Source organism: Nyctereutes procyonoides, unplaced genomic scaffold (genome assembly GCF_905146905.1).
Source record: "Nyctereutes procyonoides isolate TBG_1078 unplaced genomic scaffold, NYPRO_anot_genome, whole genome shotgun sequence".
In the NCBI taxonomy this organism is placed as follows: domain Eukaryota; kingdom Metazoa; phylum Chordata; class Mammalia; order Carnivora; family Canidae; genus Nyctereutes; species Nyctereutes procyonoides.
The window spans coordinates 72,199,601-72,226,650 of NW_026575146.1; the positions used below are offsets into that span (position 1 = coordinate 72,199,601).

The window sequence follows — 27,050 nt, forward strand, 5'->3', positions numbered from 1 at the left end:
GAGCAGATGATGTGTGTGTATATATATAGATAAGTGTGTGTGTGTGTGTGTGTGTGTGTGTGTGTGTGTTCTCCATCCTTCTGATTCTGGGGCTCAAATAATATCTGTAAAAACGGAACGGGATAGGCATCCAAAGGTCAGGGTCTTGCCCTTCCAGGGCTTGCCCTCGACGCGACAGACCAAAAGTGCCTCCACTGCTAGCTCAAGTCAGATTCCAGAAGGCTTTATTAGCGCGGAACTTAGCCTGATGCCAAGAAAGACACAGGCGAGTAAGGGCTCTCGGCTCCGCAGAAGGCCCCCCGGGATCGCCCAGCCAAGGGGGGGTACACACTTCCATCCGTGGGCAGGGAGAGAGGGCGGGAAGGGCATTCTCCAGGACGAACAGCCCAGCCAGAGGGCGAGGGGTGGGCTGGACTGGAGACGCGAGGACCGGCCCCGCTAGAAGGGGTACTCGCAGACGTAGTAGAGGCGGCGTTCGCAGTCGTGGTCCCACCAGGAGCCGTCGTCCGAGGCCTGCGCCACGCAGTTCTCCAGCGTGCCGCCGTTGGGCTGGTTGGGGCTGAGCGGGTGCGGCGCGGGGCTGGGCCCGGCGCCGGGCTCCGGACGGGGCGCGCGGTGCCAGGCGAAGAAGGACACGCGCTGGCCGTTCTCGAAGAGGTATAGTCCCTCGGCGCGCCTGTCGTGCACGCCCAGCCACACTGGCCAGTTATAAGGCGCGAGCGCCGCGCGCAGGTAGCGGGTGAGCGCCTCCATCTGCTGGCGGTCCGCGGGCTGCGCCAGGCTCCCGCCCCGCGCCACACACCGCGCCTGCGCCGCTGCCTGGGCCTCGAAGTCGCGCGATAGCAGAAAGCACTTGTGGCCAAGGCGCAGCCCCTTCAGGCAGCCTGCGGGCGGGGCGGGGCGGGGCGGGGCGGGGCGGGGTCAGGCAACTCCGGGGCGGGCCGTGAGGGGGCGGGGTCGGAACCCCTGGGAGGCGGGGAGTTAGGCCCGCTGGGGGTGGGGCCAGACTGCGGGAACTGGACCGTGGGGGGCGTGGCGCGGCCCGAGTCGGCAACGCTCCACAGCGCCGCTGGCCTCCGCTACGGCACGCCCGCTCTCCGCGCTCACCCTCCCGGCTACTCTAAGCTCCCCGTAAGCCCGTACCTCCAAATCTCTAGGAACCCAGTCGCCCCTAACACCCTGAGTCTCTCCAGAGGTTTCTGGGCCCCTTCCTCCCACCGGCCCTCCTCTTGACCCGGATCGTCCCACTTCCCTGCCCCGCGCGATGAGGACTCACCCTCTAAGCGGCCGTGCTCGCGCTCCGCGCGGCTCTGCGCCTCCTGCAGGGCTTCCACGGCGTCGCGGGTGTCGCCTGCCGCCTCCCGCAGCTGCCGCAGCCCCCGAGTCAACTCGACCATGCGGGTGTCTAACGCGTGCAGACGGACGTGCAGCTGGTGCAGGCCTGCGTCCAGGCCGGCCAGGCGGCCCACTGCGGACAGACGGGGCGCACGCTGAACGGGACCCGCGGGGTGGGGACCAAAGGGTCTGGAGGGACTTAGGGCTTCCGGGGACGGAGTTGGGGTGGGGAGCACTCGGGATTCCCGGAAGATGGGGCCAGTGGCCTCGGGCTCTTGGGGAGGCAAGGCCAGGCACCCGGAGCTCCGGGGACGTGGGATTATCAGCTGGGCGATGGGCAATTGAAAGGTCCTGGGCAGTGAAACGAAGGTACATTTTTGAGAAAAATGACCGCGGAGGCCTGGGGGCAGGGCGGAGCTAACGATTACTCACGGATATAAGTGACGGTGTCCTCAGGGGTGGGAGAGGGACTGGGGCCAGAGTACGGGGTTGCCGTTGCTTCCTCCTCTTCCTCCCCCTGATCGTCCTCCTCGGTCCCCCAGGTCTCCTTGTTTTCAGGGATTCCCTCAGGATTTTCATCCCCCCTCCCAGCTGGCAGCCCCAGGGCCTCCTGCAAATGCTGAGGCAGGGAACGGATGATTAGGGGCAGCCCAGCTGCGTTCTGACGCCCCACACGCTCCAGCAACCCCTTTACAGCTGTAAGCTCTGCCCCAGAGTCCCTTGTCTGAACCCATCATCCCATCCTTTAAGCCTGTCCCATCACTCTCCCTAGCCCATTTCCCCAACCCTGGAAGACCCTCCTCCCCACACCCCCAGCTCCCGCGGGAGTCCTAAGCAACTCACCTTCAGCATCAGGGCTTCCCTCTCACGCTCCTCCTCTTGGGCGCCTCCCCAGACCCCCTCCCATTCCCGGTCTGCTCCTCTAGCCCCTTGGCTGAAGCCCAGGAGCTGAGGGACCACCAGGGCCCCAAGCAGCCAGGCTGCCTGCATCAGACTGGGCTCCGCAGCACTCAAGGCTGCAGAGGGATCTCTGGGAAGGGGATGTCTCTGGGAACTGGAGTGCACACAAATCACTAGCCCCTGGTCCCTTCCCTCCCAGCTCTTGTCTGTGTCCACCGCCTGCTTGTCTGTTGGTCCCTGCTCTTCTGTGTGTGTGTGTGTGTGTGTGTGTGTGTGTGTGTGTCTCTCCCCGCCTCTCTTGGCTCCCCTGAGGCCCTGCCTCTGTGGCCGGAAACCTCCAACGTTCCAAAGCCTGGATCCCGCCTTGGGTCTTCCCACATACCCCCCCTCTTCCCACTTTCCAGAGCTCACTTCCGCCCTTCTCTTTTCTTCCACCATGGCCAAAAGCTCAGATGGCCCGGAGAGGATGGAGCTGGCTCTCCAAGGGATCCTGGGGACACAACCTCTGCCCAGGACACAACCATAGAGGGATTCTTGGAGCTTGGCTCTGCTCCCTACTCCTCCTCCTGGCCACTCCTCAGGAGCAGGGAGACTAGAGGGTCTCCAAAGGTTTTTATTACCCTGCGGCCACCATCGCCCACGCCCCCTCCTGGAGGAGGCTTTCCCACCGTTTGCAGGCTCTAGGGCACCTCCTGCCCCCAGAGCTCCCTTCCTGGCCTCAAGTCATTGCCCCAGGATGAAAATGAGTATGTGTCCCTGTCTGTGGGGACACGTATAAAGAGCATGCATGTCGCTGTATATGCAACTCTAGAAGGCAGGGCTCTGGGATTCATTTGCTGTACTTTCCTGGAAGCCTCCTGCAGGCCAGGCCCTGGGTGGGGCAGTGCTGGGGACTCCAGCTCCTCACAGACTTGCAGACAGTAGGGCAGAAGGGGAGGAGGGAGGGTTGGCTGGTGGTGGTCAAGGAAGCTTTCTCCAGAGGTGGAGTAGACAGACCGCAGGGCTGGGCGCACGGAGCTCTTAGCGTTCAGCCAAGTGCTTCATCTCTCGACTGGACCACTGCAGTCACCTCCTCCTGGCTCTCCCCCTCCCTTCTCCCGAGCCCCTCCAATCCATGCTGCTTGCCGCAGCCAGAGCAATGCTTCCAAACCGTAAATCAGATCACGTCACTCCCCACTCCCCTGCTCCCCCAGCTTCCCATCACATGCAGGAGGGAAGCCAAACACTGTCCTCAGCACTGGCCTGGCCTGCACAGTAGGGGGCTGGGAAGGATGGGCCCTTTGTACCTCTGCAAGCTCATGCCCCCCCTTGCTCCCCAGGCTCCAGCCACACTACCCTCTTCACTATTTCCTGGACGTCAAGCTCCCTCTGACCTCAGAGCTTTTGCACTAGCCTTTTACTCCTAGATGCTCTTCCCCCTGCTCCTTCTCATTACTGAGGTCTCAGCTCACTGAGCCCTTCCCTATCATATCCAAAAGAAGCTACACCTCTACCAATTAACACCCCATTTTATCTTGTTGGTACAATCAAGAACTGACATTGTTTTTTTTATTGCCCGTCTCTTGCCAGTGAAGGCAGGCATTCTTGTTCATTGCTTTATCCCCAGAGCTAGAACAGGGCCAATCCAGCACACAGTAGGTGCTCAATCAGTCTGCTAAGTAAGGAAGGAAATAGCTATTCCTGGTGGGGTAACAGTTTAGCCAAAAGACTGAAGGCTTGACCACCGTGTTTAGATGGCACCCCGACTTCCCTGGGGCAAGGGCACAGGGGCATCCAGGGTGGGGGGTGGTGGTAGCCAGGGTGGAGGTGGTGAAGGCAGTGGGAGAGAAGCTGCAGAGGCAAAGGAAGCAGGAGGCCATGCCATGCCCACTCTATGCCAGACCCGTGAGTCATGCAGGGCTTTCCCAGCCTGGGCCTGGCTAGGTTGTGCCAGCGCACATGATGTTTAGCAGCCAGGGATTGCAGAGCCCACTCTTCAAGAGAAGAAACTGAGGCTCAGAGAAGGGATGGTGCAACCTGCTGGAGGGCACCAGTGTGGCAGCAGCTGGCAGAGGCTTCCAGGTCAAAGCAAGGGCAGGGCACGCTAGAAGCCCCAGGCGGGCCTTGGAAGTCCACTCATCCAGTCTTCCCTTTTCCAAGAAAGCAGAAGACAGTGTGACATTAAGGCAGGCTGCTCACCATCTCAGAGCCTAGGCCATTCAGGTGACTATTAGGGGCCTGGGGGACCCCTCCCTAGCAGAGAGAGGACTGGAGAGAGAATGCACAGGCCAGGAAAGTCCTTGTAAACCATAGAGGGTGCACAGCCTCCCTCGCTGCTGGTGCCAATGTGGGCAGCTGTTCTCTCCCTGGGGCCCAGATGCTCACCACCTGGGCTGGTAAGTATGCATCTAGAGCGAGGCCTCCTGAAGCTGGGCTGGCTCATACCCCGGTACCCTGGAGCCCACAGCCGGAGATGCACATCCAGAGGCGTCCCTAGAACTGCCCTCTGCATTGCCTGTGCTCTGGCTGGTGGGCGGTCCTGGAGAAGCTGGTGGAGCTAGAAGAAGGATAGGAACCTCTCACCATTGCCTTGTGGGAACTGCCCTGCCTGTGTGGTATGTCCCAGGCACCAGGGACCTGAGCTGTGAGGAGATCTTGGGTGTGTCTGTGTATAATGAAGGAGGACATGCAGCCATGGCATGCTTCATAGTGAACGACAGTGGCATAGAGACTGAGCCAACCTACCTGTCCCTGATCCTTGGTACCACCTCTTTATAGCTAGGTGACCTTGGGCTTCTCTGTGCCCCAGTTTCCTGCTCAGGAAAATGGGGATGGTGAAAATCCACAGCCCAAAGGATTGATGTGAGAAGTCGATGAGTGAATCCAGAGCAGAGCCTGGCACACAAGAAGTGCTCAAGAAATGTCAGCTATGGAGGGGAGCTGTGGCACTATGTTGTGCCTCTAACTGGATGTGTGCACACACCTGTGAAATGGTGAGGTGGGTGAGTGTGATGGGGCTGCATGCACATGTCTCCTTATAGTCGTGTGCCTCTGTTTCTGGCATGCGTGTGAGCTGGAGATTTGAGCATGCCCACCTGGGTGCTTGCCCCTCTGGGTGAGGGGGTCACTGCTGTGCTGTGTGTCTGCCCTGGACAGCGGGTGTGATATGTACATGTCACTAGGTGTGTTTGTGGTGATGTACACTCAGGTATGTTAGGTCATGCATGCCTTGGAGAGTATGTATATGGGGTAATGTGCACACGTTCCTAGCAGGGCCAGCTAGTGACTCTAAGCACCTGTGCCTTGGGGGAAGATGTGTGTGTGTGTGTTTGTTTGTGTGTGTTTGGGGGGGACAGAAATCTATAGCTCTCACAATCCAGTTTGGAAATGTAGAGTCTAGCAACAAATATTCACTGTGTCCTACTGTGTGTAGAGGGGTTGGGAAGCGCTGGGGGAAGGGGCGGTCCTGGTGTGTGTGTGTGTGTGTGTGTGTGTGTGTGTGTGTGTGTGTGTGTAGCGGTACCCTTAGGGGGGCGGGGCCCCATGGTCCGGGTAGGGAGCAAGCTGGGGTAGAGCCCCCTTGGGTTATCTGGTGGGGATGAGGATGGGGGGGAGGCAGGGGAGGGGGTGGAGCCGGCTGGGGGATGGGCGAGGTTTGGGGGCGCGGGGAGGGGCGATATCTCCTCAGCTGGCTCCGGAGGGAGGGGAGAGGGCGGAGGGAGGGGAGGGAGAGAGGGAGGGAGAGAGAGAGACAGGGTGAGGGAGAGACAGTGAGAGCGAGAGAGCGAGAAGGGAGGCAGAGGAGGCGCGGAGCGGGCGGCGGCGGCGGCGGCGGCGGCGGCTTGAGGAAGAGGAGGAGGAAGAGCAGGCGGAGACGCCGCGCCCGGAGCCGGCCGGACCGAGCCGGGGGCGGGCTAGCCCGGAGGGGCGCGGCGGCCGCGGCAGAAGGGGGGCGCTCTGCGGATGGCCAGGCCCGGCCCGCGGGGGGGGTGAGGTCCTCGGCCCTCCCGCCCTCCCCCCCGGCCCCCGCCCGCCCCCTCCCCGGCCCGCTCGCCCTCCGGGGCGGTGGGGCATGGCCTGAGGGTCCCCCGTCTCCGGGGGGGTGGGGGGTGGGGGGAGGGGGGAGGGGCCGCGGGCGCCGCCGACCGGGACTCAGCAGCCCCGCCAGGCAGGTAAGGGGGCCGAAAACACGGGGGTTTGGGGGAGTTGCGGGGCCGGGGCCGGGGCCGGGGCCGCGGGAGGGGGCAGGGGCGCCCCGGACGTCCTTGGCCGCGCGCCGGGCTCCCGGCCCGGGTGTGCGGTGGGGGGTGGGGTGAGGAGGGGAGCGTTGCCCCGGGCGACGCCAAATTGGGTTACGCCCCGGTCCCCCGTGCCCCGTCCCAGATAGCAGACTTGAGGGGAGGATGCGCCCCCCATCCCCCCGCCCATAAGGCCCCCAGCCCGCTGCCCCGTGATCCCAGGCCAAGGGCTCGGTCGCTGTACCCACCTCCTGGCCCTGCCCGGCCACTCCCCCGCCTCGCCCACCCCTGCCGACCGGGGCCCTTGACCCCTCCTGCAGCCCCGCCGCGGGAGGCTCCTCCCCTAGGTCAGCGTGGTTCCCTGCCCCTCCGTCGGGGGTCTGGGCCTTGGCTTCCTCCGCCCCCTTGGGCCCCCTCTGGTTCCTGCCTCTCCTTCTAGGCTCCTCCAATCCCCTCCCACCCTCTTCCCGAGCCTCCCTTCTTCCCCACCCGTCTCCTCTCCTTCTCCACCGGCCGGCGCGCCCCCTCGGCTCCCGCCTCCGAGTCCCGCTCCCGGGTGCCCCCGCCCCCTCTCCCCGGCCCGGGGCTCTCCCCCACCAGTTTCTCAGCCCCAGCCCCGGCTCCTCTCCCCGCCTTTCCCCGCCTCTCTCCGCCTCCATTCATTCTCCCGGGCCCGGTCTCGGCCACACCAGCCGCCCCCTGTCCCCCCGCAGCCTCGCAGGGCACCCCCTCTCTCCCCTTCTCCACCCCCCCCCCCCGCCGATTCCTCAGCCCGTCTCAGTACCAGCTGCGTGCCAGCTATTCTTAGCCGCGGAGCGTTTGATTCATGCCGCCCCGGCGGAGTGTGCCCGCTCCCTCCCTCGGGTCTGAGGGGGAGGGGCCGGAGCTGGTCTGGGGGGTGGGGGGCAGCCGCACGCGCTGGGGAGCCGGGGCCAGCTTTGCTTTCATCCCCCTGGCCACCCCATTAAGTGCCCGGCTGAGGCTGGGGTCAGCCAGGGTCAGCCGAGGGGGAGTGGCAGCGGACTCCGGGTCCGGAGGTGGGATGTGGAGTGTGGGGGGAGCCGTAGGCTGCCGAGGGAGGGGGGTACCTCCGCACGGGCCAGGTGGGGCAGCTCTGCTGGGTACCTGGAGGGGGAGGGGGCTTCGCAACCTGGCCATGCATGGGGGAGGGGTGGGCCAGCTCGTGGTTAAGCTGCTCACTCACCCACAGCTCTTGGAACTGTCCTGCCCCCACACTCATTTTGTCTTCCCTCCCCCAACCCCCCCAGCCCATCCCCACTCCCCCAAAGTCAGCAGTACCCTCCACTGCTTCCCATCTCCATGGCAACGGTGCAGGAGCTGGGCCTGGTGTGGGGGGGAGGGACCAGACCAGACATTCTGGTTTCCGGTGCTGGGGTGGGAGACTGGGAGAAGCAGAGGGAGGTGGACCCCATTTGGGACCTAGGCTTATAAGGCCACCTCAGGAGAGAATAGTGGGGGACCTGAAGATTACTTCCCACCCCAGTCCCCCAGACCATCATCCCACTTCTTAGCCACCCTCCCAGCCCCCAGTCTCCCTCTGAGTGGATCTGCCAGTACCAGGCAATGCTGATCCACCTGTCCTGTGGTGCCAGTCCTCAGATGTGCCCACAGGTTATCCACAACCACCCCACACTGACCCAGGCCACTGCACCCACTCACGGGATGGGCTCTCCCAGGCCAGTCTCCCCAACTACCCACACCCCTCTCTCAGGATGCCTCCAACAGTCTGCAGCGGCCATCTCTTGTGGTTCCCTTGGGGACACCCCATGCATGATGCTCTGCCCTGTGACACCCCTATCTTAGTGTCCTCGCTCCCCTGGGACACCGATTCCCAGCAGTCCTCTGCACACGTTGTCAGCCACACTTCAGTGAAGTCACTGGTTCCACCCGCTCCCAGGCACCGCTCCCAGGCACCACTCCCGGGCACCACGCGGCCTCCCACTTCTGCCATCCCAGGCTCACGGCACCTCTGTCTCCCCATTACTACATTTCAGCCTCCCCCCACCAGGTATCCAAGAGGAGGACTGGAGGACCTTGGGTGAGGGGCCAGGTTGGGGCCAGGAGGGCAGGATGCCGGTGGGTCGTCCACCTGTCTGTCCTCAGCTAATTTTAACTGCATTTTCCGTGGCCTGCCAAAGTGGGCCAGTAGCTCCCGCGGTGATTCTGCGGTTTCTGGGACACTGCCATGCTGGGTCAGCGGCAAAGTGGGGCGCAGGACGGGTGGGGGTCTGTGAGCAGGGCCAAGGGCAGGGAAGGAGACCTGCTGGAAGCGTGGTGGCGATGGGCGTGTGTGAGCAGAGGCAGCAGGAGTAGCTGGGGGTGTGTCCGGCCTCCTTCCTGTCTACCTGGGGCACGTGGGGCAGCTGCCCTAGACTGCTTGTCCAGGAGGGTGGCTGTGGCCTCTAAGAGCCCTGGGCTCCTCACCTGACAGCTGCCCTTGGCCCCAGCAGCCGCCTGTGATGCTGCTGTCCCCTGTCGCCCCGTGGCCCCACGATGACCCACAGCCCCGCGTCAAGCGAGGACGAGGAACGCCACAGTGCCAGCGAGTGTCCCGAGGGGGGCTCAGAGTCCGACAGCTCCCCAGACGGGCCCAGCAGAGGCCCCCGGGGGACCCGGGGCCAGGGCAGCGGGGCACCTGGTAGTCTGGCCTCCACCGGAGGCCTCCAGGGCCGCTCCATGTCTGTCCCGGACGACGCCCACTTCAGCATGATGGTCTTCAGGATTGGCATCCCGGACCTGCACCAGACAGTGAGTGATGGACTGCCTGCTGGCCAGCGGGGGACGGGGACCCAGGCCCTCGTGAGGAGGCTTCTGGTGCTGGGTGTCTTTTTTTTTTTTTTTTAAAGATTTTATTTATTTATTCATGAGAGACACAGGGAGAGAGAGGCAGAGACAAGACACAGGCAGAGGGAGAAGCAGGCTCCATGCAGGGAGCCTGGTGTGGGACTCCATCCCGGGTCTCCAGGATCATGCCCTGGGCTAAAGGCAGCACTAAACTGCTGAGCCACTTGGGCTGCCCAGGTGCCGGGTGTCTTCCCACTCAGGCCCCCATATCCAGACCCCCAGTTGCTTCCCCCGGGGGGTTCCCCTCCTGTCCCCAGAATCACCCCACCCCCTTTCCAAACCACCTCAGGCTCCTCCCTGTCACCTCCCCAACCAGAAATGTCTGCGCTTCAACCCCGATGCCACCATCTGGACAGCCAAGCAGCAGGTGCTCTGCGCCCTGAGCGAGAGCCTGCAGGATGTGCTCAACTATGGTCTGTTCCAGCCGGCCACCTCAGGCCGCGATGCCAACTTCCTGGAGGAGGAGCGGCTGCTTCGGGAGTACCCCCAGTCTTTTGAGAAGGGGGTGCCCTACCTGGAGGTGAGGCCCACAGCTTCCCAGCTTGGTCACAGAGGAGAGAAGGCATGCCCTGTTGTCCTCTCAGTGAAGCCCTTGCCTTCCAAGGAAAACTCAGTGGGCTTTTCCAGATCTCCTAAGCGTTAGGAGAGGTCAGAGAGGCCTGAGTTCAAAGGACGGTGTGTTCTGCCTCTGACCAACGAGTGGCCTTGGGCAAGTCATTTCCCTGGCCCAGGCTTCTCTTCGCCTTTCAAAGTGGGAAATGATGCACAATTACAGCAGGTGTTCTAGAACATTCTGTGCTGCGGGGTCCAGACTCCTACTTGTTCGCATCAGGGGTTGCAGTGCCCATACTCCAAAGCAGTCCCACATTCATCTGCCTCCTCAGCCAAGGCTCCAGGGCTGTTTCCCCCCTGACCCTGAGATGACCCCTCTGGCTCAAAAGGAGTCTAGCCTCCTGTCCAGGCTCCTGATTCCAGGTCTCTGTGTCTCTCCCCTCATACACCCTTGGCCACAGTTTCGATACAAGACCCGGGTTTACAAACAGACCAACCTGGATGAGAAGCAGCTGGCAAAATTGCATACAAAGGTGAGAGAAACCTGCTGGCGCTTACCCCCACAGCATCCCGCCCCCAAGGAGAATCGGAGCTCCTCCCCATGTCTTCTCCACATTCCCCAGCCCCTTCCATTCCTCTGCCCGGTGTCCCCCACTAACTTGAGATGCTGTGTTGCATTTGGGACATCCCTAGATGCCCCTGGGTTCCCTCCCTCATAGCCTTTCTTAATTCCCCTCTCTGGCTCTCATTCCTCAGCCCAGGCCCACACCATCCCCCACCCCCACCCCCAGCACCTACTTTCTTCTTCCTTGGACTCTTTCAGCTCATCTCTGGGCGCCCCATATCCACGCAGGGCCCCTGCCTCCCCCCACGTGGCCCAGACTCTGACACACACTGTCCCTCTGACTCAGGGGTGTTTCCTAGACACCGCACTGTTCCCACAATTCCATAGCCTAAACCTCTTCCAGATCCAAGGGTGCGTCCCACCCCAGCCACATCTAGCCACCTTGCCCTCCAGGCCTCTGTCCTCCATATGTCTCCACTGGTTCCCTAAGAACTGGGAGGAACCCAGGGGGCTGCTTTAGTCAGAGGTGAAGTAAAAGACTCCGGACACTTGAGAGGAAAAAGCCCCTGACCTCTCCTCATCCCCCACCCTGACCCCATCATGCATTCGTCTCTGTCCTCCCCCAAATATTCCATCCCTTCAGACCTGCATCATCCACTCTGGGAGCCACCAGCCATATACGGCTCCCAGGCACTTGCGGTGTGGCAGGTCCAAACTGAGCCTTACTGTGAGTGTGAAATGCACACTGGATTTCGGAATTCGAAGACTTAGTACCCCAAACAGAGTAAACTATCTCCTTGATAAATTTCCTGTGGATCACTTGTTGATGCGGTAATATTGTGACTACATTAGGTTAAAAAGATAGGTCACTGAAGTGGATTACGATACAATCAACAGTGCCCCTTCCTTTTTCTTTAAAGGTGGCTACTAGAGACTTCTCAGTGCCACATGCAGCTCACTGTGTATTTCCAGGGGACAGCGTTTCTCAAGACCCCAGCTTTTCTCCCTTGCTCCCTGACTGGCCTGTCTTCTCTCTCTTGTCCATGGCTCAGACGGGGTTGAAGAAATTCCTGGAGTATGTGCAGCTCGGGACATCCGACAAAGTGGCACGGCTGCTGGACAAGGGGCTGGACCCCAATTATCATGACTCAGATTCAGGAGGTAGGGGGGACCTCTAGGCTTTGGAAGAGGTGGGGAGCCAAGAATGAAGCATAAAGGGCTGCATGTGACTGGCCTTTCCTGCCCCTTAGAGACCCCCCTGACTCTGGCTGCCCAGACTGAAGGCTCCGTAGAGGTGATTCGAACCCTGTGCCTAGGAGGGGCCCACATCGACTTCCGGGCCCGGGATGGCATGACAGCGCTGCACAAAGCTGCGTGTGCCCGTCACTGCCTCGCTCTCACGGTGAGGTGCCAGACCCCTCCCTCCCCAGAGCCCTCCCCCAGTTTGCAGTGTTCCCCTAGCAGGCTGAACCCAGTGAATTGCCCCAGACCTACCCTCCCCTGCCCTTCATCCCTCATGACCCCACAAGGCCATCTGATCTACCCTTTGCCTCTCATCTCACCTCCCGGATGTCCCCTCCCACGTCCCCGTGGGGATGCCACTTCTGCTCTTTCTTCCGACTCCTCTCTCTTTCCCATTTGTTCTTTCTCAAGCCTCAGTTCTTTAGATTTGTTAAAAATAGTCTTCTCTTCGTGTCCCAAATACAAAGCCCCTTTCCATAGATTGACAAACACACAGCCCCCATTGTCACTCCTCCCATGGACTCTGAGACCCTCCACTGACCCCTGGGGTGCACCTACCCTACAGCTGATCATCACGCAGAGCTTTCCCCTGGAAGGGCCCAAGGAGATCACCCTACCTGTACTCTCCTGACACCCTCTGATCCAGCTCACCACCAGCCCTGCCTTTGTCTCCCTGAAGGGTAGATCCTCCTCTGTTCCTGAAAGTACAAAGCAAGCAACCTGCTGTGCCCCCAGATGCAGACCCTCCTCCATGCACACATACCTCCCACAGACACAGCCCCTCCCTGCTGCTTAGTAACTAAAAAGCACTTTCCCAGATAGATGAACCCCATATAGCAGCAAAATACACATATGGGGTTGGCTTACATGGTCTTTAAAATCCTCTTCCTCTCCTTCCATCCCAGTCTCCTCTCCATACACAGGTCAGGATAGAGTGCTCCCAAAGATACATAGCTGTTGACAAACACCCCAGCTCATAGATGCTCCAGCCTCATGGACCCTCCTCTCCCTTTCCAGTTTCCTTTAAAGACCCTAAATGCAGTCAGACACCAGCTACAAAGATCTACTTATACCCCTGGAATTGAGAAACCCTCTATATGTTCCCCCAATCCACTCTCTTCCCCCCCAGACAGATCCTGCTTTCACTCCCACCCCTAACTTCCAGACCCGCTGCTGTCCAATCCAGAAGCAACTAGCCACAGGGGGCTGTTTGGATTTAAATTAATTAAAATGAACTAAGATGAAAATTTCTGTTCCTTGGGTTCACTAGCACCTTTGAGTGCTCAGGAGCCCACGTGTGGCTGCCGCGTTGGATGGTGTGGTGGCAGGCTGTTTTTGTCACTGCAAACATTCCGGTGGACAGGGCTGCAGGCTGTCCTCATAGGGCTGCTGCCAACACTCCCGTAGTGATGCCCAGCTCCGCCAGCCTCTATGCCTGGAGCTGTTTCTGGAATGGGACACCCCCGAGCCCCCAGTGTCTCCAGCCCCCGGCCTCAGTGAGCCCCTGGACTCACCTGGGTCTGAGCTTGCCCTTTTCTGCCCCCCATCCTTGGGATCCTGGTCCTAACAACACCTCCTGCTTGGCCAGGGGTCCTCCTGCATCCAGACTCTGTTCTCTCATGGGTTCCCCACAACCATCCTGCTGCTGGGTTGAGGCACTGGGGTACCAGGTTCCTTCAATGGTTCATCCTAAGTCAGCCATAGGAGAAGGTCTTCCGGAGGCATTTTCCCAACCCCTTCATTGTTCACAGGGGATGAGAGAGGCCTCAAGAGGGACAAGGCCAGGCTCAAGGTCACACAAGGGCATCATGGCAGAAACCCAAATAGCCTTGGCCAGTGTGGGCCACCCAAACCTCCCTGTCCCCCCCAGCCCTTCAAAATGGGCCAGTACTAGTGTGACTGTCTTCTGTTTTGTTTTTCTCCTCAGGCACTCCTCGACCTTGGGGGCTCCCCCAACTACAAGGACCGCCGAGGCCTGACCCCTCTGTTCCATACGGCTATGGTGGGGGGCGACCCCCGCTGCTGTGAGCTGCTCCTATATAACAGGGCTCAGCTGGGCATAGCTGATGAGAACGGCTGGCAGGAGATTCACCAGGTGCTCCAGACTTGCCAGGAAGGGGGTGAGGGGCGGGGAGGGGAGGGCTCCTGGGCCCTGATCAAAGCAAGGACCAGAGACACTGGTACAAAGAATTGAGGATACAGATGCTAGAGTCCTCCTAGAGCCTGGGGGTGGGAGTAGCATGATTCCCAGAGAGAAAAAGATGGGAGGAGTCAACACCAGGACTCTGAGGTAGTATAGGCTGGGCACTGGACATCTTGGTCCCTGAGATGGGCAGGGATGGTCTCTTGAGCCTCTGAGGGAGCTAGGCCAGGCCCCCGGATCTTGGAATGGCCATGAAGCTGCCAGTCTGGGCCCCTGGGCAGGAATGGAGGTTGAGAGGAGAGGCAGAGGTAGATGCAGGGTTTCCTGGATACATGGCACGGTTGGGAGAGTCTGACATGGCCTTCTGGCTTCCCTGTCCTCCCCAGGCCTGCCAGCGGGGTCATTCTCAGCATCTAGAACACCTGCTCTTCTACGGGGCTGAGCCCGGAGCCCAGAATGCCTCGGGGAACACAGCCTTGCACATCTGTGCCCTTTACAACAAGGTCTGCTCTGGGAGCGCCGGCCCAGGCCTGCCTCCTGACCCTGGCCTCCCAGCCCCCTCTGTTCCCTCACTGTCTCATTCATTCATTTGCTCATTCATTCTTTCATTCTTTCAAAAAATATTTACCAAGGGCCTTCTCTGTGCTGAGGACCAAGTAGCGAGAGACAGACAGCCCCGCCATTGGGCAGCCTTCCTGTTATAATCCAGGTCAATCAGAGGGAGGTCACAGGGAATCCAGATCCCCGTGGGAGCCCAGCTCTGGGTTTGGCCTTGGGGCTGCAGTGGAGGTGGCTCTCTGGAAAATGTGCCACCTCTGCTAAGACGAGCAAGAGCCAGCTAAGTAAGAAGGGAGGAAGGGTGTTGGAGGCAGTGGGCACAGCCAGAGGGGAAGGTTGCTCCTGGAGTCCTCCTTCCTGTGTGTCTCCATTCAGCTGCCCATGGAGCACCTACTGTGTGTGGGAGGCATGGCAGGGGACAGAGGAAAGGCCAAACCACAGCCCCAAAGAGAGCAAGGGTAGGTTGTAGCAGTTTGAGGCTGGGTGCACAGCCCCCACCTCGGGAGCCAGGGGAGAGGTGAGCAGTAAAGAGCAAGCAAGGGGGCCTCGTGTCCAGGCCCCCCATTGGAGTTGTGGCTTTCAGCTTGCTGACCCAGCCCCGGGCAATCCTGGGCAAGTCAGCCCCTCAGTCTCCTTACTTGTTTTCCAGGGCTCCCTGCTCTTGGAGAGGTGCCTTGGGGGCCTAGCGGGACAGGGCTTGGCATGCTGGTGCTGGTCTGCCAACCGCTTCTTCCTCTCCTCCAGGAAGTCTTCCAAGACAGCTCCAGCCCCTTCTGCCTCATCAGAACTTGCAGTGCCGGGGACGTGGCAGGTAGCCACGTGCTGCCTTGTGGCAGCAAGCAGTCTGCTCTGCCGAGGGAGAACTTGGTGTTTGTGAAACCCAACCAACGCGGTGCTGTCACTTCCCCTCCCTGGTGGTGCTGTCTCTCCTGCTCCCTGACACAGGCCTCGTGCCCAGACTCCTTGGCTCCGCAGCCTTGCGCATGGCCTGTGGGCCAACCGCTGCCCCCACCCCACAAGCCCTGTGCCCTCTCCCAGGCTCTGTCCTCCCCCTGAAATGGGAATAATGTCAGCTGATTGAAGGGGAGGAAAGAGCATGTGTATTAAGTGCACATCCCCAGAAGGCAGCACTGTTAAGTCAGGAGATGGAAAGCGGATGGTTAATTCGAACAGGGAAAACTTAGTATAAAGAATTATAGTGTGGGAGCGATTACTCTTAGTGGGTCAGATGAACCAGTCACTTCCCATCCTCAAGCTTCTCCTTTCTCATCTGTGCAATGGGTCAGTAACACCTACGGGGCGAAGGATCAAGTGGGTGGATGTTTAGCTTGCTCTTGGCATGGTGCCTAGCAAGTAGAAGCTTGACAGATATGGTTTGTTTTGTGCTTCTCCCTACCTTGTCTTTCCTCTCAGACGTTAAGCTTTCCAAGGGCCAGAGCTGGGTCTGACAGATTTCCTTGCTGTCCTCCCCTGGCTTCCTCACATGCCTGTCTCTCCCCTGCTGGTGAAGGTCAGGTCCACGTGTGTAGGCTGTGAGCTCCTCAAGGGTGGGGGCCCAGTTTGATCAATCACTCTGTCCCAAGGCCCCAGGACATAGCAGGTCTTTATTGAATGAAAAGATGAATTATGAATCTGCTACCTTGAGTTTGCCCCAAGACTACACAGAGCCCCCATCAGAATATTCAACAGGTGTTTGCTTTGCCATAGACAGAATGACCGTGTGAATGAATGAATGGCTTGAACGAGTGAATTTTGAATGACTCGGCTCCACTTCTTCATCCTCATTCTTCTCGTGCATGTTTTGTGAGCACCTACCGTGTGCCCAGATGTGAGATGAATCAGACTCAGCGTGGTGCCTTGTCCTGGGGTGGGTGGGGGGAGTTCACGGGTGGTGAAGAGGCAGATGTGTAAACGAGGAATTGCGATGCTGTGAGAATAGTGCTAGGACACCAGTAAGTTGAGGTTCTCGAAGTATAGGGTGAAATGCTGGCTGGGCTGGTGGGGCTCTGGCCCTATGCTAGGCCAGGTGGCAATGGAGGCAGGCAGACACGCAAAAACACATGGCAGTAGTTAACAGTCTAATTAGGGGGCAGCGTGTACACACTTGGACACACATACACACTCATAAATGCATCCAGAAAACTATCTGAGCTAACTTTGCTGTCCAATGACTGATTTGGGCAAACAGAGTTGTGTCCCCTCAAGACATAGATGAGCCCTAGGCTTCAAAGGCCAAGTTTGAGTCCCCACTGCTCCCCTAACCAGCTGTGTGACTTTGGGCACAAACTTACCCTCTCTGAGCTTGTCCTGTAAGATGGGATCATATAAGCATCCTTGGCATGTTTGTCACATAGAGAGAGTGAGGCCAAGGAGGTGTTTTGTGAATGCTGGTTGAATTACATCTGAGGGAGCTGGGGGGAGAAGTTGGGCTGGGGGCCAGGCCAAGACAAAGGGTGGAAGACTTCAGCAACTGTTTATTGAGCAGCTCCTATGGGCCAGGCACGATTCCAGGTGGTGGGTGCCACAGACAAAATCGTGCCCATATAAAACGTACAATGTAAAGGGGGTGAGATGCTAAAGAGACAAGTAAAAGAGAAATGTCATTTTAGGGAGACAGCGTTATGAAGAAAAATGAGCTAATATGGGCATAGAAGATTGCCTGGCATATAGTGGGCATCCTATAAATAAAAATAAAACAGGGAACAGAATAGGGAGCTGTTTTTGACGAGGTAGCCAGAGAAGCCCTCTCCGAAGAGGTGGCATTTGAGCGAAAACCTGAATGAAGTGAGAAAGTGAACCACGTGGGCATCTGGGGCAGATAATTCCAAGCAGTGGGAGCAGCAGGTACAAAGGCCCTGGGGCAGGAGCACGCCTGTCAGAGGAAGAAGGAGGCCGGTGTGGCTGGAGTATGGAGAGTGAAGGAAGGTGGCAGAAGATGAAGTTGGTGAGGCTGGGGGTGGCAGGGCAGGCAAGTGAGGGGAAGGGGGAGCCCCTAGGCCACGGCAAGGGCACTGGGTTTGATCCAAACAGTGAGAGGGAGTGACATGATTGACATTAGTAAGAAATTGAGCTGGATGTGGACAGCATTCCTACCTCCCACTGCCCAACCCCGGCCCCCTCTGCCCCCTTCCTTCTGGGTCTACCGGAGTGCATGATAAAAGCAAAGACTCTGGATTCAGACAGACCATGGTTTAAATCCAACCACTGAAAGTCACCAGCTGGGTGACTTGGAGCTCCTTCTGATGCCTTAGTTTCTTCGTCTATAAAATGGGAATAGCAACTTTCATCTTGTGAAATTGCTGGACAATACAGTGAGCTTCTGCATGCTGAGCACCTGGCATGCAACATAGTAAGCCCTCCATGAAGTTTAAATTGGTGGCTCTCAACCAGAACACCCCTGCCCCCCAGGGGACATTTAGCGATGTGTGCAGACATTCTTGGTATTCACAATCCGGGAGGGGAGTGCTACTGGCATCTAGTGGTAGAGCCCGGGGATTCTGCTAAAATCCTACAATGCACAGGACAGCCGCCACTACAAAGATTTATCTGGCTCCAAATGTCAGTAGTGCTGAGGTCAAAGAAACCTCGCTTTAGATCAGCGCCAGCCAATAGAAGGTAACACGGGTCATGTGTGTAATTTTAAGTGTCCCAGGAGCCACACCAAAAAAAAAATAAATAAATAAACAGGGGACAGTAATTTTTGTAGCATATTTTATTCGCCCATGGTTTCCAAAAGTATTACCATGTCAACATGCAATCAGTATAAAAGTGGTTAGAGTGGTTTAATTTTTCATGTTAAGTTATTGGAATCTGGTGTGTATTTCACACATACAGCTCATCTCTGTTTGGACCGGACACATTTGAAGGGCTCTTGAACCACACGTGGTAAGCGGCTGCTGTCCTGGGCAAGGCAGGTCTAGATCAGGTTTCTCCTGAAGCACAATGCCAGTGTCTGCTCACGACCTTTAATGATTTTCTTCTGTCTCACCCTGTGCCACCGGCGGCCGTCCCATCATCCTCAGGAGACCTGTGCTAGGATCCTCCTGTATCGAGGAGCCAACAAGGATGTGAAGAATCACAACGGACAGACCCCCTTCCAGGTCTGGGGCTGTGGGGCTTGGCAGTCCGGGAGAGGAGGGAGGGAGCAGGAGCTGGAGTGAAGATTTGGGTGGGGGGGCGCAGCTGGCCAGGGACCTCACCGTGCTTCCTGCCCTTTCCCTCTGCTGCCCCGGCCACCCTGCCTTCCCGTGCCCCCTTTCCTCCAGGTGGCAGTGATCGCTGGGAATTTTGAACTGGGAGAGCTGATCCGAAACCATCGAGAACAGGATGTGGGTGAGCAAGTGGGAGATGGGACTGAGGGGAGAACCGGGGGTCATTGGGGATGCCTAGTAGGACTGGGGAGTCTGTCACAGCAGACCACGAGCATCTGAATAGTAGTGGGGGGTGCAATTCCAGGCCCCCACTCTTATGACTGTCTTTCTCCCCTCGTGCCTTCCCTCACCCTGTCATCCCTTGCCTGCATGCCCCCTCCACCTGCCGCCACCGCCCCATGCTGCCCTCTGCCACTGTGCCCTTTCAGTGCCCTTCCAGGAGTCCCCCAAGTATGCCGCCCGGCGACGGGGACCCCCAGGCGCAGGGCTGACGGTGCCCCCAGCGCTGCTTCGGGCCAACAGTGATACCAGCATGGCCCTGCCTGACTGGATGGTGTTTGCTGCCCCGGGGACCTCGTCCTCTGGGGCCCCTGGCCCTACCTCAGGGACCCAGGGCCAGTCGCAGCCCTCGGCCCCCAGCACCAAGCTCAGCAGTGGGACCCTCCGAAGTGCCAGCAGCCCCCGGGGCGCCCGGGCCCGTTCCCCATCCCGCGGGAGGCATCCCGAAGAGGCCAAGAGACAGCCCCGTGGACGGCCCAGGTAGGGGAGAGCTCAGTCCTTGTCTCACAGACCCTGACCCAACCAGATCCTGTCTCAGAGCCACAACAGCCCCAGGCTGGCTCCCTGTCCACCCTGGTACCTGGTACCCCCCTCAGGGCTCTAGACCTCTCTCCTACTCCCTGAGGAAGGGGGGAATTGTAAGCCACAGTCTTCCACTCATCCTCAAAAGTACCAGGTTAGCCAAGCACCTGTTCTATGCCAGTGGCCTGGGGTGGGGTGTCCAAAAGAAATGTTAGTTCCAGCCCCTGAAGACAGACAGGTAGATAGATAGACGACAGGGCAAGGTGAGAAAAGGCCAAATGGGATGAGGATGGGTGAGGCACTTGGGGAAGGGTGTCTGAGCTTGGAGCTGAGGCCAGAAGAGGGATGGGGGAGCGGAGGAACCACTCAGGGTAGAGGGAGGAATAAGCAGGGGGCACCGCGGGGTGAAAAGGCCAGGCTGGCTAGAGGAGGATGAGAAGGGGGGGACTGTGGCTGGCCAGTGTGTCCTGAGGACACGGGAGAGCGAAACATCATGGCAGGCTGGGCACGGCAGGCAGAGGAGTTGGACCTGCACCAGGAGAAAGCTGGGAGTCGCTGAAGGCTCGTGAGAGAGCTGAGAGATGACACAGAGCTCCGCTCAGGAAGCTGAATCAGGCACAGCATGCAGGGCCGTGGGAGGGGCAGAGCCGGAAGCCAGGAGGCAGAGGAGGGGGCCCCCCCGGGGGCAGGTGGAGGGAGCCCCCAAATACCCTCCTCCCCCCAGGACACCAGAGCTGGGGAACCCATTCAAGCCCCCTCCCCCACCCTGCTGCTCTATCTCCCCCCACCCCACGGACCCCTGTTCTCCCAGAGGTGCCTCCTGGCTCCACTCTCCCCTGCCTTTCACACCCTCTGTGTATGCAGCTCCAGCGGGACGCCCAGGGAAGGGCCGGCAGGGGGCACAGGGGGCTCAGGGGGCCCCGGGGGCTCCCTGGGCAGCCGCGGGAGGCGCAGGAAGCTCTACTCAGCGGTACCTGGACGCTCCTTCATGGCCGTGAAGTCCTACCAGGCCCAAGCGGAGGGAGAGATCTCCCTGAGCAAGGGGGAAAAGATCAAAGGTAACAGGTCAGGGCTGGGGCCAGGCTGGGGGCAAGGGGTGGGCAGGGGGGCAGACAGGGGGGTTAACCACTTAAGGAGGACACAGTCAAGGACAAGCAGTTCTCCAGGGCCTAGACCGTCCAGTGCACTCTGGAGACTCCACAGAGCCCGCTGGACGCCTCTTCTGCCCTGGAGGAGTATGAAGTGTAGCAGTGGTGATGCCCCCCGTCCAGAGGAGGTGTTGAGGCAAAGGAGGGGACATGAGCATTTGGGGGACCCTGACACCATGCCTGGCCCTGTGGGAGTGGCTCCTCTCCCTCCCCCGCCCCTGCCACTGGATCAGCCTTTCAGGAGGACATCAGGCGCCTGTCTGACAGTTGAAGGAACAGTCTCGCACAGGTTCAGTCAGTGACTTGTTCCAGTGCCCCGACTGAGCCCACGGTCTTTCCTGCCACCTGGTGTGGAGTGGGAGGCCGAGCCCCCTTGACCTCACCTCCTGCCCCTGCCAGGTGTTCTCATCTGAGAGACAAGGTGGGGCTTGTTTCTCAGGACTCCAAGGAAACAGGTGTTTGAAGCCAGGCCTGGACCCGGGGCTCCCTGAGCTGGCCAGCGGCTGTTCCCAGAGTTTGCTTCTCTTTGGCTTTTCTGTTTTCTTCTGGAAAATGATGCCAGTAGCCCTCACGTGCAGACTTCGCAGGGCTGTTGACGTGTGTTCTTGGATAGACTAAAGCTTGGAAACAGCAAGCAAGCAGACGAGGCAGTTAATGCGAGGCGGGGGAGCAATTCTTTGCCAACTCCAGGCTGCAGAAGAGCTCAGTAGTGTAGCAGTGGAGGGCTGAGCTGCCCAGGTTCAAATCCTGGCTCAACTGCTTCCTGGCTGGGCACCCTCAGACAGGCCACTTCTCTGGGCCTCAGTTTCTTCATCTATACAATGGGATGCTGGTAAGGATTTTAAAAAGTCAGTTTCTTCAAAGCACTCAGGACGGTGTTGGGTACAAAGCAATTGCCAATTTGCACTATCCTCAGTGGGCCCCCACTACGGGAGCTTAGAGGGAAGAGACAGACCCTGGCTGCCTGGGAAAGCTGGGGGTGCCTCCCACAGGAGACAGAGGTTGTGTGGGGCCTTGAAAGATGTTCAAGGATCAGAGTTATCACGTGGGTCTTGGGTCAGCTTCTGTTTTGCACTATCTCGTCCTGTAGCCTGACTTCCTGAAGGCAAGGTCACATGTCATTGATCTCTGGATTGCCAGGGCCCAGTTTAATGGCCCAGCACACAGGAGGCTTCAGTGCACATCTGCTGAATGAGCGAGTGAGTGACTGAATGAATGAACGGCCAGACATAGGAGCTAACTGTGGGGGTCAGGGACAGTGCCTCCAGAGGCAGGGTGCCTGGGAAGTATGTTCGTGCATGTGTGTGTGTGTGTGTGTGTGTGTGTGTGCACATGCACGCATGCATGCACAGAGGGTCAGGTCTGTGCTTTGAGATAGAGTTTGAAAGAAGAAAGAGAAGATAAGTTCACAGGGAGGGACCTTCCGGATGCAGTATCTTCCACGTTTCCTTCTGAAGTTCAAGCCCAGTACTTCTGTTCACTGCCCTGTTTTTGTCCCCTTCCCTTTCTTGTTTTTTTTTTTTTTTTAAGATTTTATTTATTTGTTCATGAGAGACACAGAGAGAGAGGGAGAGACACAGGCAGAGGGAGAAGCAGGCTCCACGCAGGGACCCTGATGTGGGACTCGATCCCGGGATTCTGGGATCACGCCCTGAGCCAAACTCAGACGCTCAACTGCTGAGCCACCCAGGCATTCCACGAAGGGGTTCCCTTTCATTAAGATCTTTAATTGCTTTAACATGTGCCTACATCCACAATGCCACTGAGGCTCACCGCATCCCGATGAGGCAGCAGGCTCCCTCTGCTCTTGGGCCAGCAGCCCCTCCCCTGCCCACCCACTAAATTCATCTCCTGGCACTCTTTCCTTCCCCCACAGGGCGCCAGGGACCTCTTTCTTTCCATTCCTCAAATGGCCAAAACCTCTTTCCATACTAGGCTCTTTGCATGGACTATTCCTTCAGCCAGGGTAACTCTTCCTCCCTCTCTTTGCCTCTTCTACTCCTAGGGTCCTTCCAGTCTCCATCTATATGTCGTGTCCATGGGGACACCATCCTGGCATCTCTTTGCCATCCATTTATATACCCCATCTGGCCTTTCTTCGGACACTGTCCTTTCCCCCTTGAGTGCTAATCTGAATTTTCAACCTCCAGAGTTACACCTCCAATGGCTGTCAGCGTGGAAGCTCCACGAGGGCAAGAACCATGTTTGTTGTCCCAGAGCACTCCGCCCCATGTATAGCCTGGTGCTTGACTCATAACTGGCACTAAATAAACATTCACTCAGCGAACGAACGATTGATTCCATGACCACCCAGCCAGTCAGTAGAGTGCTAGCCAAGAACCCAGACCCCTGTTACCCCATCTCCTGTTCCTTTCATGACCTTGAGCATCTCCTCGATTTCATCTCCCCAGATTCTCCGAAAGGTAGTGGTTGAAGCAGAGAAAAGCATCAGGTGGCCCCAAGTCAAGTCCTGGTGTGACTTGATCCATCTCTGGGCAAGAGACTTTTCTGCTTTAGCTTCAGCTTCATCATGTATAACATGGGAAATCAATTGTTGCCTCCCCCAGATAGGCATGCGGGAAGTATGTGAAAGGTCCGAGTGCAGACCGAGCCATGAGAAATCCTGAAGAGATGGAAGACCATGCGTTTGTTACCGTTGCCATGGTCATTAGCATCAGAAGCAGCAGCCACACAGTGCTTGAACAGAGAGGTAGCAAAGCAGTATGACTCAAAGCATTCACTTGGGGGACACAGAGTGGTATTCAAATCCAGGCTCTAGGGGCAGCTCCGGTGGCGCAGTGGTTTGGTGCCGCCTGCAGCCTGGGGTGTGATCCTGGAGACCCGGGATCGAGTCCCACGTTGGGCTCCCTGCATGGAGCCTGCTTCTCCCTCTCCCTCTGCCTGTGTCTCTGCCTCTCTCTGTGTGTCTATGAATAAATAAATAAAATCTTTAAAACAACAATAACAACAAAAAATCCAGGCTCTATTGATCACAAGCCATATATGCTGGAGCAAATGACCTCAGCTCCTCCTGAGCCTCAGTTTCCCCATTGGTGAAATGGGGTTAATAAAAGTGTCCCTTCTTAGGGTTCTGGTCACAAGTGAGAACTGGAAAACATTAGCTGTGCCTGACGTCTGTCTTTGGACCTGAGCGGCCAGCACAGCCATGCCAGACACAGAGCAGGCAGTTAGTAAATGTCCGCTGCAGGGCTGAGAGATGGGGCCAGCAGGAAAGGGCCTATAGGTGGTGAAGAGGAAGAAAGAGGTGATTGTATCTCTTCTCCCTTCTAGAGCCAGGGAAGCAAAGAGAGACCGAGGGAAGGATCTGGGAGAAATTTAAGTGTCAAGGAGACTGTGGGAGGGGGCAGAGGCAGTGATGGGACTGTCTGGGGGTTTAGGGAGTCTAGGAAGGTTTAGGGAAATTACAGAACACCGGAGCTGGGACTGGTTGGTTACCAGGGGAGGTGAGGGCCAGTTGTGGATGTGTCCCTAACCTGTGAGGATCATGCCATGAGACACAGCCTTTTTTCCCAGTAACTTTTTTTTAAGACTTTATTTATTTATTCATGAGAGACCCAGAGAGAAGCAGAGACATAGGCAGAGGGAGAAGCAGGCTCCCTGTGGGGAGCCTGATGTGGGACTCAATCCCAGGACCCCAGGATCATGACCTGAGCCAAAGGCAGACGCTCAACCACTGAGCCACCCAGGTGCCCCTTCCCAGTGCTTCTTGATGTTTCCATTGGATTCAGAAAGCAAGAAGGCAGGAGTGATATGATCTTGTTCTCTCTCCCATCCCCTCATCCCTTTCTTGGACATTTATTAAGGAGGCTCTAAGCCCCAGGCCCTATGCTAGGTGCTGGGAATATCGAAAAGGCTGTGGGTCGAGTGTGTTGGGGGTGGGGGGGGCGACATGGAAGCATAGAAATGTTTCTATGTCCTGCTCCCCCACCCAGTGCTTAGCATCGGGGAAGGAGGCTTCTGGGAAGGCCAGGTCAAAGGTCGCATTGGCTGGTTCCCCTCTGACTGCCTGGAAGAGGTGGCCAACCGGTCCCAGGAGGGAAAGCAAGGTAATGAGGACTCCTCAGTTGTCCCCGATCATCCTAGGGTTCTCCCTATGAGGGTGGGGTGCCGGGAGGTAGGTGGGACGACTTGGGCCAGGACCTCCAGGGGTGGGCTTGTTGTTTCCAGACCAAGGGTCCAAGGTCATCCCTTATTCCCCTGCAGAAAGCCGCAGTGACAAGGCAAAGAGACTCTTCCGGCATTATACCGTGGGCTCCTACGACAGCTTTGATGCCCCAAGGTAAATGTCCTTACCCCCTTGGGTGCCCCTCACCCCAACCTCCCTTCATACTCTACCTTTAAATATTTCCACCACCTTGAAGCCTCCTTTCTCCTCCCTCTAAAGTTTGATCCAGACCACAAGCCCAGCCCCAAACCATCCTTGGCAGCCATTGTGATTGCCCAGTTTGGGGATAGCCTGAGACCAATGGGGTGGACAGATAAGGATGGAGATGTCTGGGGACCTGGGGAGCTTGTTTGTGTGGCTGGCTGGAGGCTTTTGTCTCCTTCATGTCCCCCATCTCTGTGCGGTCATGTGCAGCAGAAGTGTATGCATCCCATGCCTCACATAGGCGTGGGGAGAGGGGCAGACATAGCGGGGCCAAGAGGGGTGGGGGTGGAGAGTTGGGCTCACTGACACCTTTCCCCTCCCTGGCTGCTGGCTGACTTGCTTCAGAAGCTTGATGGATGGGATTGGCCCAGGGAGGTGAGAGGGGAGGGGAAGGGAGGGCACGGGGTCAGAAATGGGAAGAAAGGGGTGCCTGGGGATGTATGGACTTGTGTGTGCACAACCAGAGCTGGTTTCCCTGTGCGTGAACATCTTACATGGGTGAGCGTCCTTGTGCGGATTCTCTTGAGTGTGTCCTTGCCTCTGTCATGTCTCTGTAGTGGCGCATGACATGTGTCTGTGTGCATGGGTAGTTAGGGTCCCCTAGACGTACAACCTGTGCATATATATGCCCATGACAGCGAGAGGGCCTGTCCCACTTTGTGTAGATGAGTGCATTTGTGACTGTCACATATGGACACACAACTAAGGCTAATAGTGAGGCTGGCACGGCACATTTGTGTTTCCCTAAATCTGTGTGTCTGAGAATGAGGGCAAATGTTTCCAGGGATGTTAGTATGTCTGATTACTTTGTATGGACAGGTGGGTTTCTGCACATATGTCTCTTTCTATGCATGTCACTGTGTGTGCGTGTTGGCCCATAAAACTGTGTGCATGCATTTGCATCTGTCCGATTGATCTGGAATTCAGGACCTGGGGCACTGGGGGAGGGGAGGGCAGAGAAGGGGAGGGCTCCAGGGTTTGGGCTTCCAGAAGGGCAAGACTGTGGGGGAGGGATGATCATATAATTGGGTGTCTGAAGGATGACATCCGCTCCCACCACTCCCCCTATCCAGGGAAGGGTCTCCTTGTTTGTAGCATCCTTCCATTAAATGTGTCCAAACCTATGTGTCTGTGTTCTGGCCAGTGGGGATGGATGGGGAGGGTTGAGGGAGGAGAACTAACAAGATGGGGAGTGAGGGTGGGGCTGGGGTGCCACCCTGCGCCCGGAGTGTCTGAGGCGCTTGACCATTGTGCGCGTTCACCTGGCACGTCTCTGGCTCTGGGCACCGGGTGAGTATCAAGGTCCCCCCCACCCCAAATCTCCCTATCAGCCTCTGCTTCTTGTCTCTGACAGTGTCTCTCTGGGTCTCTCCTTGGCCTTGGTCTGGGAACTGCTTGCTCTACCAGCTGGATAGGAGTGGTCCCTCTTGCCCTTAGCTTCTTCTTTCTCCTTCCTAGCTCCACCAACTTCATCCCCTCCCCTTATCCTTTCCTCCTTGTCCCTGCTGGCATGTGCTGCTCTGTGTGGCATGTCTGAGCCTCATCCCCTCCTGCCTCTCCACTGCTCTCCCTGACCCTGTATGGGGTGGCCTGACCTGTGTTGTGTGCCTCGCATCCCTGCTGGAGCTGTAAGGTCATGACCTGTGCCACCCTCTCTCCTCTCCCTGGGCGTCTATGCTCTCTCTTCTCTCCAGTGAGCCATGCTGTGTGTATGTCCCTCACCTGGGCTTCTTGGAGGGAGGGGTGTCTCTCACTGCTCTGGTGCCCAGTCTCAATGTTTCTAGCCTTCTTCCCTTCCTGTCCCTTCCAGATTGTGTTGGGGTGCATTACGAGTCGAGTCGGTCTGCGAGAGGGGACTGTGCGTCCCCTCCTGGGGCCTCTCTCACCGTGGTATCCCTGCCTGGGAAGTGCGGGGCTCGGTTCGCGCGTCCCCGCACGCGGTCGCGAGGCATCTTGTATGGTGTTGTGCGTGTCTCTCTCTCCGCTCTCCCTCGCTCTGCACCTGCGCGGGAGGGCTCTGGAGGGGGGAGGGGGTTAAGGGGGGGCAGACCGGAAGTGCCTCCCCCTTCTCCTCCCCCCCCCGCGCCTCGCCCCTCCCCCTTCTCCCGCCAAGGGGGCCCCGTGTTCCCCTCCCGGCCCCCCCCCCCCCCCCCCCCGGCCCGGCCCCCTCCGCCACCCGGCGC

General features: G+C 58.3%; 2 protein-coding genes across 2 annotated transcripts in view; one reads left to right on the plus strand and one right to left on the minus strand.

Annotated features, from left to right (window-relative positions):
- Positions 1–207: 207 nt before the first annotated feature.
- On the minus strand, positions 208–2,503 carry CLEC11A (C-type lectin domain containing 11A). The gene is made up of 4 exons (XM_055310852.1): positions 2,179–2,503; positions 1,768–1,954; positions 1,277–1,468; positions 208–884 (listed from the first exon to the last, which is right to left on the minus strand). The coding sequence occupies exons 1-4, from the start codon at positions 2,323–2,325 to the stop codon at positions 439–441; spliced, it is 972 nt and encodes a 323-aa protein (XP_055166827.1). The 5' UTR covers positions 2,326–2,503; the 3' UTR covers positions 208–438.
- A 3,511-nt stretch (positions 2,504–6,014) lies between these two features.
- The window catches only part of SHANK1 (SH3 and multiple ankyrin repeat domains 1), a 46,650-nt gene continuing 25,614 nt past the window's right edge, over positions 6,015–27,050 (plus strand). The window contains exons 1-14 of the mRNA XM_055311550.1: positions 6,015–6,386; positions 8,924–9,221; positions 9,634–9,837; positions 10,331–10,402; positions 11,487–11,595; positions 11,685–11,836; positions 13,604–13,771; positions 14,206–14,322; positions 18,400–18,477; positions 18,643–18,709; positions 18,957–19,287; positions 20,194–20,387; positions 24,431–24,544; positions 24,702–24,777. Of these exons, the coding sequence (XP_055167525.1) occupies positions 8,967–9,221; positions 9,634–9,837; positions 10,331–10,402; positions 11,487–11,595; positions 11,685–11,836; positions 13,604–13,771; positions 14,206–14,322; positions 18,400–18,477; positions 18,643–18,709; positions 18,957–19,287; positions 20,194–20,387; positions 24,431–24,544; positions 24,702–24,777 (1,937 nt within the window). The 5' untranslated portion in view covers positions 6,015–6,386; positions 8,924–8,966. The remainder of the gene's footprint in view (positions 6,387–8,923; positions 9,222–9,633; positions 9,838–10,330; positions 10,403–11,486; positions 11,596–11,684; positions 11,837–13,603; positions 13,772–14,205; positions 14,323–18,399; positions 18,478–18,642; positions 18,710–18,956; positions 19,288–20,193; positions 20,388–24,430; positions 24,545–24,701; positions 24,778–27,050) is intronic.

What these genes read in the sequence shown, in the direction of transcription:
- CLEC11A (XM_055310852.1), bottom strand. Translation starts at nt 2,325, where the DNA reads ATGCAGGCAGCCTGGCTGCTTGGGGCCCTGGTGGTCCCTCAGCTCCTG. An exon ending in GGACACCGTCACTTATATCC is followed by an intron (nt 1,469 to 1,767) that starts GTGAGTAATCGT and finishes GTCTGTCCGCAG; the next exon opens with TGGGCCGCCTGGCCGGCCTG. An exon ending in CGAGCACGGCCGCTTAGAGG is followed by an intron (nt 885 to 1,276) that starts GTGAGTCCTCAT and finishes CCCCGCCCGCAG; the next exon opens with GCTGCCTGAAGGGGCTGCGC.